This window comes from Balaenoptera ricei, chromosome 17 (genome assembly GCF_028023285.1).
Source record: "Balaenoptera ricei isolate mBalRic1 chromosome 17, mBalRic1.hap2, whole genome shotgun sequence".
Taxonomy (NCBI): Eukaryota; Metazoa; Chordata; class Mammalia; order Artiodactyla; family Balaenopteridae; genus Balaenoptera; species Balaenoptera ricei.
The window spans coordinates 38,550,865-38,563,009 of record NC_082655.1 but is presented as its reverse complement, the minus strand read 5'-3'; the positions used below and the strand labels follow the sequence as shown (position 1 = coordinate 38,563,009).

Sequence of the window (12,145 nt, the reverse complement as noted above, 5' to 3'; positions counted from 1 at the left end):
CAGACGCGCAGGCTCAGTAGTTGTGGCTCACGGGCCTAGTTGCTCTGCGGCATGTGGGATCTTCCCAGTCCAGGGCTCGAACCTGTGTCCCCTGCACTGGCAGGCAGATTCCCAACCACTGTGCCACCAGGGAAGCCCCAAGATCAGTTTTTAATGATGGTGGTGTTTTCTTCGACAGCTTCTACTTTTGCTCAAGCTCGAGCTGCTGAAATCAGTGCCATGTTGAAAGCAGTGACCCAGAAATCTTCTAATTCACTGGTTTTCCAGACGCTGCCACGGCACATGAGACGAAGAGCCATGAGTCACAATGTCAAACGCCTTCCTCGACGGTTACAGGAGATTGCCCAGAAAGAGGTATAAGTGTCCCTTAATGTAAATGTTTAGGTTAGTGGTTCTTAAAGGAAATTGAGAAGTATTAACCTAACAGAATTTATTAAAATGAAGACTAAAAAACAACATGCTCATTTTGCGTATTTTTTGGTTTAATCATTATCTTCCCCACCTCCACCTCCACTCCCCTCCAAAATTAGCAGGCCATTGGATATTACAGCTACTTTTAAATACAGCATTTGGAACCTCTCTCTCTTTATGATGTTAAACAGTTGATGTTCCCCTGCCAGATTTAAAATGAAAATTTGACCTTCTTACCAGATAAGTAATTTTAGCTCTGCACTTTGTGGTTGTGACCAGTTGAGAGTTGGAAGGTCAAAAAAGGCAGCATCAATGCCTAGTATTTGCCTTTTGTCTTTTTTTAATGTTGAAAACTTGAACTTGGATTTAATTTTTTGTTCAAGTCCAATTGTTTTTGGCTTTACCAAAATTCTTGGCTTGGACATTCTATGATTGTCTAACCACCCTATGTCTTTACTAATTGATTCAAAATTTCTTTATCAAGTGCCTTCTGTGTACTGGTATTATGCTGGTGGTGGGGTTAGGGTCCATTAAGGTAAAGTCCTTATTCTTAAGGGGCCCACAAACTAATGGAAAAGAGTTTTTCCCACAAAAGTTTAGCTTAGCTGTGGAAGAAATGAAGAATGAAAACTGAACAGGAATTTTGTTCTCTCTAGATTTAATGTGAGGTCTGTTTCCTAGTGATAGCATTTAGCATTTGTCTGTCAGTACCTAAGTGATATGAACTGTGCAGGTTTTCCCCACTTTTATATCTTTGGTCCTAAGTTTTGGGTTTAGTTATATTCTTAGATGTTAAAAAACAATAAAAAAAAATCAACACAAAGCTAGCATTTGATTTATTCTTTCTTGCTTTCTAATATTAATAGCTGCAAATAAGTTTGAGTTACTGTGTTGAACATTTTATCAACATTCTAATCTTCCCAGTCCCCGAAGCTTGCCCAGTTAGTAAGTGATAGAACTGTGTTTCCTTCCTAAGTTTGCCTTTTTCTAAAATCTTCACTCTTTCTGTTGCCTCCTCTACTTTCATTGGAGAAATCACCAAGTTAAAAAATTAAGCAAACTAATGGAGTCTGTAAGGTACTCCACTTCACCTAAAATTAGCTGTTTGAATTCCTAACGTTTAACTTTGTTTTGAGATGGTTACAAACTAGGATCTGCCTGTCTTCTTGAAACTATAGGCAGAGAAAGCAGTTCATCAGAAAAAAGAACACTCAAAAAATAAGTGCCATAAAGCTCGACGATGTCACATAAACCGGATGCTAGAATTTAACCGGAGACAAAAGAAGAACAAATGGCTAGAAACTCACATCTGGCACGCGAAGCGATTTCACATGGTCAAGAGGTGGGGCTACTGCCTGGGGGAGAGGCCGACAGTCAAGAGCCACAGAGCCTGCTATCGAGCCATGACGAGCCGCTGCCTCCTTCAGGTATGCTTTTCCGATTGCTTTCCCCTTTATTTTCATTTAGACCCTTTCTGATTTAGACTTTTAGACTAGTTCATGGTATGCCAAAGCCCTATCTGAGATTATTCATTTTAAAAATAATTGCTGGGCAAGAGGCATTTTGCCAGATGCTGGAGATGAAGCAGCCTAAAGTTATTGGGGCACACTGACATTAATCAAATAATTAGCCAAATATACAATTGTAAGGGAATACTATACAACACCGTGAGCGTTCGTAACAGGAACAGGAGTGCTTCCCCATGGAAGTGATGCTGAGCTGAGCTCTAAGGGGTAAGGAGATGGCAGAGTGAGTGAAGGCAGAGGCAGCCAGATAGGAGGGAAGGATTGAAATAAATTCATTGTGACGAAGATGAAGAGAGTGAGAGCAGGGCTAACATAGGGCGAGATTAGTTCTGGAGAATAAGTAGGAACCACATCTTGCAGGGTCTTGTTGGTCATGCTTGGGATTCATTCAGCAGTCATTCACCACCACAGATATTTGCGAGCCATCTATGCTGGGAAGTTTGTTTTAAACTCTTTGAGAGGACAGTTGGTTTTAGAGCTGCATAATAGTATTTATTTGGCTGTCCTATCTTCTCCTGCGCCTCCCCCCCACCCCACCCCGCCCCCGGTCAGTTGCTAATTCAGTAGCTTTCTCTCTCTTCCAGTACATGTTTAGAAATTTGTTCTTTGCAGAGGGCCTATCTTTCAATGGCAGAATGGCCTTGGCCGACTTTTTTTTTTTTTTCATTATTAATTTATTTATTTATGGCTGTGTTGGGTCTTCGTTTCTGTGCGAGGGCTTTCTCTAGTTGCGGCAAGCGGGGGCCACTCTTCATCGCGGTGCGCGGGCCTCTCACTATTGCGGCCTCTCTTGTTGCGGAGCACAGGCTCCAGACGCGCAGGCTCAGTAATTGCGGCTTACGGGCCCAGTTGCTCCGTGGCATGTGGGATCTTCCCAGACCAGGGCTCGAACCCGTGTCCCCTGCATTGGCAGGCAGACTCTCAACCACTGCGCCAACAGGGAAGCCCCGTCATTTTTTTTTTTTTTTTACATTTTATTTATTTTTGGCTGCATTGGGTCTTCCTTGCTGCACACGGGCTTTCTCTAGTTGCGGTGAGCGGGGGCCACTCTTTGTTGTGATGCACAGACTTCTCATTGTGGTGGCTTCTCCTGTTGCGGAGCACGGGCTCTAGGCGCTTGGGCTTCAGTAGTTGTGGCATGTGGGCTCAGTGGTTGTGGCTCGCGGGCTCCAAAGCACAGGCTCAGTAGTTGTGGCACACGGGCTTAGTTGCTCTGCGGCATGTGGAATCTTCCCGGACCAGGGCTTGAACCCATGTCCCCTGCACTGGCAGTTGGATTCTTAACCACTGTGCCACCAGGGAAGTCCTCCCTCGTTTTTAAGGCAGAATAATATTTCATTGTATGTATATACCACATTTTGTTTATTCATTCATCTGTCAATGGGCACTTGAGCTGCTTCTACCGTTTGACTATTGTGAATAATGCTGCTATGAACATGGGTGTACAAATATTTCTTCAGTTCCTTGCTTTCAGTTCTTTTGGGTATATACCCAGGAGAGGAATTGCTGGATTATGTGGTAGTTCTATGTTTAATTTTTTTTTAGGAACCGTCATACTTTTTTCCATAGAGGCTACACTATTTTACATTCCCATCAGCAGTGCACAAGGGCTTCAGTTTCTCCATGTCCTACCAACACTTGTTGTTTTCTGTTTTTTTGATAATTGCCATCCTAATGGGTGTAAACTAAATACAAGAACCTTTTAAGAGCCTTTGATTTGAAGACTCAGCAGCAGAAATCATGGATTATAGTCAAATTCTTCATTTTGACTGTTGAGGAGCGTGGGATCCAGAGAGATGAAGTGACTTGCCTAGGACTGCACAGCTCGTTGGTGGCCTACGTAGCAAGATAGGCCCTCCCCAGTGCTACGTCGGGAGCTGATTCCCCTGGCCTCTGCTTTTTCCACTGTACTCTGTCATCTCTTAAATTTTAAGGCAGACATATAGTTACTTCTCATTTTGGACAGAATTTTTGCTGAGGTTATCAGATATCTTCTTTACATTTGATTAGTCCTAAGTAATAAAAATAATAGCTAGTAATAACAGATATTTTTGAGTACTTAATTTATGTCTGTTTTAGTTCTTTACATGTGTTTACTCACTTAATCCTTACAACAACAGTATGGGGTAAGTTTTACCATTATTTCCATTTTACAAATGAGAAAACTGAGACGTTGAGCAGTTTATCCCCGGCCATACAACTGATGAGTGGTGAAGTTGGGATTTGAGCCCAGGTAGTCTGGTTCCAGAGTTCCACGCTCTTAACCATTATTCTCTGCTGTCACCCAGTTGTACACGCTCTGGTGGGGTTCCTCTGCCACTGACAGCTGAGAGTGGATCGCTATTGCTGGGAAGGTTTCTGTGTGTGAGTGATAGCATTGATTAATGTGAGTTTGTCAGAGCCTTACCTATAATTTTAGTTTCAGTTGCTGCGTGTCCTGAAATTGCTTAAAGGCGCTATGGCGGAAGGGTTGGTTCGGGGGTCAGTGAGCCTGACTTGAGTGCTAGCTTCTCCACTTACTGATGATATGGTGGCTCTGTTCAAGTAACAGTCTCTGTCTCAGTGTCCTCCTCTGTCAAACAAGATTACAATAGTACCTGGTTCATCAGGTCTTGGGAAGATTAAATGGCCGTCCATGTAAGGAGTTAGCCCAGCACTGGCACTCAGTAACCTTCCAGTATCCATTAACCATTATTTTAGTTCTTTAATGTAATTGATTTTATTAGCTCAGTCTGAGCTCTCTTCATCTTATTTAAATTGGTATGGCCTTACTCTGATTGCTCTCAGTTTTCCTTGCACATTGCTTAGCCAAATTTGGATATCATGGTCAAGACTGAGCAGTGGAGAAATACGGGATAAACTGCCACGTGTGTCTTTAGGCTCAGTGTTTAGTACTCCTGAGGTCCTGAATTAGGTAACCAAAGTGAGCAACCTTAACATAATTTTGCTGAATTTATTACTGTCTTGCTTATTCTACTTTGATTTTTTTACCTTAGGTAGGTTTTGGGGAGGGATAATCCGTTAGAGGCAGTAGTTTTTACACCCTACTTCGAACTTATCTGTGAATATGGGATAAAACACGTATTTTCTTTCTAAAAAGTAAGACACTGCCACTTACATTTTCAATAGAAATTCAAGTATTTGATTGTATCTCCCTCTTTTTGCAGGATTTATCCTACTACTGTTGTTTGGAGTTGAAGGGCAAAGAGGAAGAAATACTGAAGGCACTTTCTCTAATGTGTAGCATAGACACAGGTAAACTTGTTTCAGAGCTGAGTCCCATTTTATTTTATTCTATTTTTTATAAATTTATTTATTTTTATTTATTTTATTTTTGGCTGCATTGGGTCTTCGTTGCTGTGTGCGGGCTTTCTCTAGTTGCAGCGAGTGGGGCTACTCTGCCTCGCGGTGCATGGGCTTCTCATTGCGGTGGCTTCTCTTGTTGCGGAGCACAGGCTCTAGGTGCGCGGGCTTCAGTAGTTGTGGCGCGTGGGCTCACTAGTTGGGGCTCGCGGGCTCTAGAGCGCAGGCTCAGTAGTTGTGGCGCACGGGCTTAGTTGCTCCGTGGCATGTGGGATCTTCCTGGACCAGGGCTCGAACCCGTGTTCCCTGCATTGGCAGGCGGATTCTTAACCACTGCACCACCAGGGAAGCCCAGAGTCCTATTTTAGTCTTTATATATGTATTCATTTCATGAACAAGTGTCTGCTGTAAGCATTTTGGAATTTAAACATGCTTTACTGAGACAGTTCTTGTTACCAATGACTATGTTCATATAAGGAAAGCTTGGGGTGGCTTTTAAACCATTTCAAATATTGTTGAGTGTAAAGTGAGAGAACCATTATTCTGGTGGAGTGAATTTAGGCAGGAGGAAACTCAAAACTCATTAAATCATTTACTCAAATATTTGTTGAGAACTTCTTGGGTGGTTTTGATGACTTCTTGATCTAAGCAGTGATCAAAACCAACACCTCATCCATCATGGAGATAGACAATAAATAACAGTATGGCTATCAGGAACTAATACTGCAGTCTCAGCACTTGAAATCTTAGAATTTTGTTTTTGTTTATGTCAGGATTGACTTTTGCAGCAGTTCACTGTTTGTCTGGAAAGCGCCAAGGTAGTCTCATGCTTTACCGGGCAAATAAATATCCTAGAGAAATGCTGGGTCCTGTGACATTTATTTGGAAGGCTGAGAGGACCCCTGGTGACACTTCTGAGAGCAGGCAGTTGTGGATCTGGCTTCATCCAAGTCTTAAACAGGTATAATCCTTGACAGTATTTCCTCATCACTCTGTTACTGTATTCTTGATTACTGTTGGAAATCAGTGCTATAGAAATTTCAATAGTCTAAAAGTTTGATTGATAGCTTGGTATTTGAATATAGGGAGGATAGTTATGTGAATATTAAGTGGAGCAAATCTTGAGCGGACTTTTAGTAAGCTCTAAGTAGAAGGAGAGATGAAAACCAATCTTATTATGCAAAGGGCTTGAAATGGTGCACTGGGACTAATCCTTCCATCAGCCTGAATTGGTTCATTGGTATTCAGGTGCTTGTGAGAGCCTGTTTGATGATGAGAATCTGTTTTGAGTAATTCTGATGATTTTTTAATACTGCATTTAGCTTAGCTTTCCTTTTTTAGCATACTCACTGTTTTTATACAGTAGACTGTAAATTTTCTCCAAATTCCTCTTTAAACTAGTTTTTTAAAAAAACTGGTCAGAGTATTCATGTTGTTTTCATTAATCTTTGACATTTCGGAGTTCTTTTTTTGTTCTAAGTGCAGAGAAATCAAAAAACCTTTTTGATGATGATAAATTTAGTTTAATTTGTGAAGAATAAAAATGTACATTTTTAAAGGTAGAAAAAATAACATACACTAAACCAGCTTAAATTCGAAACATATTTAAATTCCAGAGTTTAAAAGTAAAATGTTTGAACATATCCTTAGGATATCTTAGAGGAAATAAAAGCAGTGTGCCAGTGTATGGAACCCACCAAGTCGACTGTCTGCCTCCCTGATCCCCTTCTGACACCATCCCAAGAAAAAAGCCAAACTGACCTGCCCAAAGAGAAAATTGGCAAGAAAAGAAAATGGAAAGATGATGAGGAAAATGCTAAACCAATTAAAAAAATCATCGGTGATGGAACTAGAGATCCACTTCAACCGTATTCTTGGGTCTCTCCGACCACAGGCATTGTAATCAGGTATGGGTTGAATTTGCTCTGAACTTACTGACCGTTTTCAGTGAAGGTGTGCTCTGTTTTTGCCGGTGAAACAGACATCATATACGATGGAAGTTTCCATTTTAAGACCTTTTCTTTCTTTCAGTGATTTGACGATGGAGATGAACAGATTCCGGCTGATTGGTCCACTTTCCCACTCCATCCTAACTGAAGCACTGAAAGCTGCTTCTGTCCACACTGTGAGAGTAAACGTGCTTGTAATGTTTTATTCTGGTCACCTCCTTCTTAGCAAATTTGTGAAACCTAACGTAATTTGGTAACATTTTGGGCCATGGCTTATAAATGTTTGTTTCCCTACTTACGCTTAGGATCAAAGACTTTTATCTTTCCCTTTTCCTAGAAGAGCAAATCTAAGTGAATGTAATAAGTAAACTGACTTGTTCTTATTTAAATACAGACTGCTTCTGCAGCTTCTGAGTCTTGTAGAAGGTTCTTAACTTCTCCACAGGCAGCTAACAGGGAGCCCCTAAAATCCTGGAAAGTATATGCTAGTTTTTTTTTGTTTGTACTTGTGTGATGCATATTTTTGGGGGCTAGTTTTAAGGGTGATATCTAACAGGTTGAGAACAGTGTGTTGAGTGCTTCTCTGTCCACTAGAACGTTCTGCGAGGGTGATGTTTCTTTGTGCCGTCCATTCTGGAGCCACCAGCCACATGTAGCTACCGAGTTGCTAGCGTGACTGAGGAAGTGAATTGGTTCCTTTATTTAATTTTAATTAACTAACAGTTAAATTCAAACTGTTCTCTGTGGCTAGTGGCTGCCATGTTGACAGTGCAGGTCTGGAGAGTAGAGACTAGATTAGGAATCAGACACTTTGGGTTCAGATTCGGTTTGTTTTTCGGTATTTGTGCAATTAACCTCTCAGTGCCTGTGCCTCTTGCAGATTGGACACGTTGAATATGGTGATAGATCTGAACAGAGTTTGAGCTGTTAGAAGACAGATACTTTAAAAAACAAAGACGACTTCTCTCTCCCTCTTCCCTGTTTCCACAGTAGTCTCAACCACTGTTGTCTCTTTCCTGGGTCCTGAAGCAGCTTCTTAACTTTCCTTCATTGCTCTCGCTTTTCACTCTATTCTCCACGCAGGAGGCAAAGTGATATTTTGGCAATTTATTCACATCGTGCTACTTCCTGATTAAAAGCTTTTGGATAGCTTCTCATTGTATTTGAGATAAATTCCAGAGCCCTTAATTTGAGTGGTAATCTTATACCTTCATGTCTGTCTGGCCTCATCTCTCCTCGCCTTTGGCACTTCAGCCACCCTGGCCTTCTTCCAGGTTCTAGAATATGTCAGATCTCACCTCCCTTAGAGCCTGTCTGAATGTCCCACCTCTATCGCTCTTCTTGGCTAAGCCTTCCTCATTCTTTAAGTTTCAACATCTATATCATTTTCCTCTAGAATCCTTTTCTGATCCCCTAAGTTAAATTATATCCCTCCCGTTGTTTTCATCCCATCTTGCACATTTCCTCTATTTACGTCTAGATTTGTTTGCATATCTGTTCGATGTTCATGTCTCATTAGAGTCTGAGCTTCGTGATGGCAAGGACGGGGCAGTCCCATTCTTTACTCTGTCCCCTGGGCTTAGCACAGTGCCTGGTGCAGAGTTGTTACTCCATGCTAGCTCATAAGTTGCAGAGGGAGGATTCGAACCTAGGACGTTTGGTTCCAGGGCCTGTACTTTGAACCACTAGTTTGTGCCACCTGAGTTTGTGTGAGGTAAAGGGCGCATGTATTACAGGTTAGAATCTGTAGGGGCACATCCTACTTCAGTGAACTTTGGCATGAATCATGGCTGTAGGTTCTCTTCCTGGGCATGCTTACAATACTTGAAGTGCTGTTTGAAACCTTTCCCAATTCCTAGTTCTGTTCAGAAAAAAGGCAAGTAAAATACTTGTGTAACTTTCTTGAGATTTCTAGAAATACTATAGTAGTAATAAATCCTTTTGCTGAAGATTTCTTCAAAAGGTATTGGTTTGGTTTTTCTTTGGTGAGGAAAATTTTATTGCTTCATTCTGTGGTGATGAAGTTGGTAGAGTGGGAGAAGAACAAGGAGCAAGGCATCTCTTGTTGGCACTGTGCTACAGAGACCACAGGTGTGCAGTAAATTAGGTAGGTAGTCTCCCAGAAAACCACGAATGTTTTTCTTAGTTTGTGAAATCTTGAGAGAAGTATAGTCCTGTGTCCTTGTCTGTAATTAGAAGAATCATTAGTCTGATATGACAGTTTCCCTGGTTCCCCTCATAAAAGATTCATTCCCACAAACAGGGAAAAAAGGATGGGGGCCAATAGCACAACCATTTTAACCAAAATTATTAAGTCTGATCCATTATTTGTCTGGTGAACAGGAGTTGTTGTTTTCCAGGAGGGAGAGGACACAGAGAAGACACCTCACTCTTGGTGGATTGAAACCTGCAGGAATCCTGATAGCGTTTCCCTTCATCACAGACAGGAAACCATTTTTGAATTGTTGGGAGGTATAACAGGGGGGATACTGGGTTGTACTGGGGAAGAAGGGAAGAGTGGGAAATGGGTTAAAAGAGCATCTTACAGTTGAGCTACCTAAATGTAGTGGTGCTTTTTAACTTGTAACTGTTTGTTAAAATACAGCAAGAAAGCACAAATGAGGTGTTAGTATTCTAAATAATTGGCATTCCATTGCTATAGATAAATGCATGTACCAGCTACTAAAATAAAACCTTACTTACCTTCACATGATTGCATTTGTGTGTGAAGCTCCTGTAGTTATTGACAGGAACATACATGTTCATGTCATAAAATAACCTGTTATGTTAATTTAATGTTTTTTGTAAGAAACTTCACTCTTTATGAACGTTCATTTATTCTCTGAAAGTATCTTTGGGGAAAAAAAGAGGAATACGTGTCTTTACATAATTAGCCCAAGATGAAAGTTTCATTAGAAAAATTTGAAAATAAAAGCAAATATATATGTATTTGTGAATAACTTTCTGTTTGCTTTTTGTTTTGTTTTGTTGTTTGCTAAAGGAATAACATCACCAGCAGAAATTCCAGCAGGTACTATTCTGGGACTGACAGTTGGTGATCCACGAATAAATTTGCCTCAAAAGAGGTCCAAAGTTTTGCCCAGTCCAGAAAAATGCCAAGGTAAAGTTCTTGAGACAACCTGGTTTTCCTTACTATTTAGAGCAGTCAGTCCCATTAGAAGAGTTCTGTCTGTGACACTTCTGCGGTAACTTTATCTGTAGAAGAATTAGGGCAGTCTTTACCTGCCTACCTTTCAAGGTGATTATGATCAAAGGAGATGGTGTATGAGGAAGTATCTTTCAGCTGTAAACATGTAGCCTGATCCTTATGTTCATTTTTTCCCCTGAGTTCTCTATTTTTAGTATCTAGTAAAACCTGTCTCTGCAAACTTGGTTCTCTGAAAATGCCTGGCTTTTCAGAATTTTAATTGTGAGGAAGGGATCTGCACCCGCAGCTGGTCTTGTGCTCTTTGGAAGCCTCTGTCTGACCATACAGATGATCCAGGTTCGAATCCTGGCAAGGCCATCCCAGGTGCCGAAGGGTAAGATGTCTTGGTTTAGACTCAGTAGAGTGGCCTGCAGGAGTTCTTGGGGGTGACACGGTGGGGGATGGGTAGGGGCTGGCTAAAATTTTAGTCTAATATTGCGATTTGCAGCAATTGTGATAATGTCTCGTATTTACTGTCATTTAAACACGGTTAATTGGAAGAATAATTAAAATCAGCTTATGAATTTTTGGAGAAAGGATACAGGTGTGTATAGAAACAACTTCAGAATTTTTTTTTTTTTACCTTCACATGTAGTTAGATAGCTTATTAAGGGGGCAATAAAGTACTCTGCCAGAACTTTACATGAAAGGCGGATTGGATGAGGGAGGAGTTTAAGATATATAGGTAAGTTAGTTAATTATGGAGCCGAACACTTTAATCAATGAATTGTTGCCTCTTTCTTTTTTAATAGCAATATGGTCTGGAACAACCATAAAAGTTAACAGCGTCTACTACACCAATAAATGTTTACTGTCATAATCATCTCAAAACTGTAGTTAAACTCTACTTAGTTTCTCTTGCTGCCTCAAATCCTGTTTTGGAATAAGGCAGTATTAAATTCTTCCTAAGGCTTTTGTCTTAATATAAATCAGTTCAAGGAAAGTTAAAGTCTATCTTGAAAAACATGATTTAATTTCTACTATTAAAGCTTACCATCTTATGAGTCATTGTGTTTTTTAATAATCAAAGTATAATTGATTTACAATATTATATTAGTTTCAAGTGTATAACATAGTGGTTCAATATTTTTATACATTACCAAATGATCACCAAGATAAGTCTAGCTACCATCTGTCATCATACAAAGTTATTTCAATATCACTGACCATATTCCTCATGCTGTACATTACATCCCCATGACTTACTTATTTTATAACTGGAAGTTTGTATCTCTTAATCTCCCTCATCTTATTTCACTCATCCCCCCCACATGTCTCCCCTCTCACAACCACCTGTTTGTTCTCTGTATCTAGGACTGTGTTTCTGTTTTGTTATGTTTGTTCATTTGTTTTTTAGATTCCGCATATTAGTGACATCATATGCTGTCTGTCTTTCTCTGAGTTATTTCACTTAGTGTAATATCCTCCAAGTCCATCCATGTTGTTGGAAATGGCAAAATGTCATTCTTTTTACGTCTGAGTGGTATTCCATTGTATATATACCACATCTTCTTTATCCATTCATCTGTTGATGGACACTTCCATACCTCGGCTGTTATAAATAATGTTGCAGTGAACATAGGGGTGCATGTATCTTTTCGAATTAGTGTTTTCATTTTCTTTGGAAATATACCCAGAAGTGGAATTGCTGGATTGTATGGTAGTTCTATTTTTAGTTTTTTGAGGAACCTCTATTCTGTTCTCCATAGTGGCTGTACCAATTTACATTCCCACCAACAGTGTATGAG

The 12,145-nt window shown here is 40.4% G+C and overlaps 2 protein-coding genes across 6 annotated transcripts in view; one reads left to right on the top strand and one right to left on the bottom strand.

Annotated features, from left to right (window-relative positions):
- RPL30 (ribosomal protein L30) overlaps positions 1 to 12,145 on the bottom strand; it is a 451,366-nt gene that overhangs the window by 61,085 nt on the left and 378,136 nt on the right. The gene's annotated exons all lie outside the window — the stretch shown is intronic.
- The window catches only part of POP1 (POP1 homolog, ribonuclease P/MRP subunit), a 40,550-nt gene that overhangs the window by 8,776 nt on the left and 19,629 nt on the right, over positions 1 to 12,145 (top strand). For 2 of the 5 annotated variants that reach the window (XM_059901355.1, XM_059901359.1), the window contains exons 4-11: positions 179 to 354; positions 1,590 to 1,838; positions 5,105 to 5,192; positions 6,014 to 6,201; positions 6,891 to 7,147; positions 7,272 to 7,383; positions 9,550 to 9,661; positions 10,191 to 10,310. In XM_059901355.1, coding sequence (XP_059757338.1) covers positions 179 to 354; positions 1,590 to 1,838; positions 5,105 to 5,192; positions 6,014 to 6,201; positions 6,891 to 7,147; positions 7,272 to 7,383; positions 9,550 to 9,661; positions 10,191 to 10,310 — 1,302 coding nt within the window. The remainder of the gene's footprint in view (positions 1 to 178; positions 355 to 1,589; positions 1,839 to 5,104; positions 5,193 to 6,013; positions 6,202 to 6,890; positions 7,148 to 7,271; positions 7,384 to 9,549; positions 9,662 to 10,190; positions 10,311 to 12,145) is intronic. The other 3 variants (XM_059901357.1, XM_059901356.1, XM_059901358.1) reach the window with 3 other exon arrangements.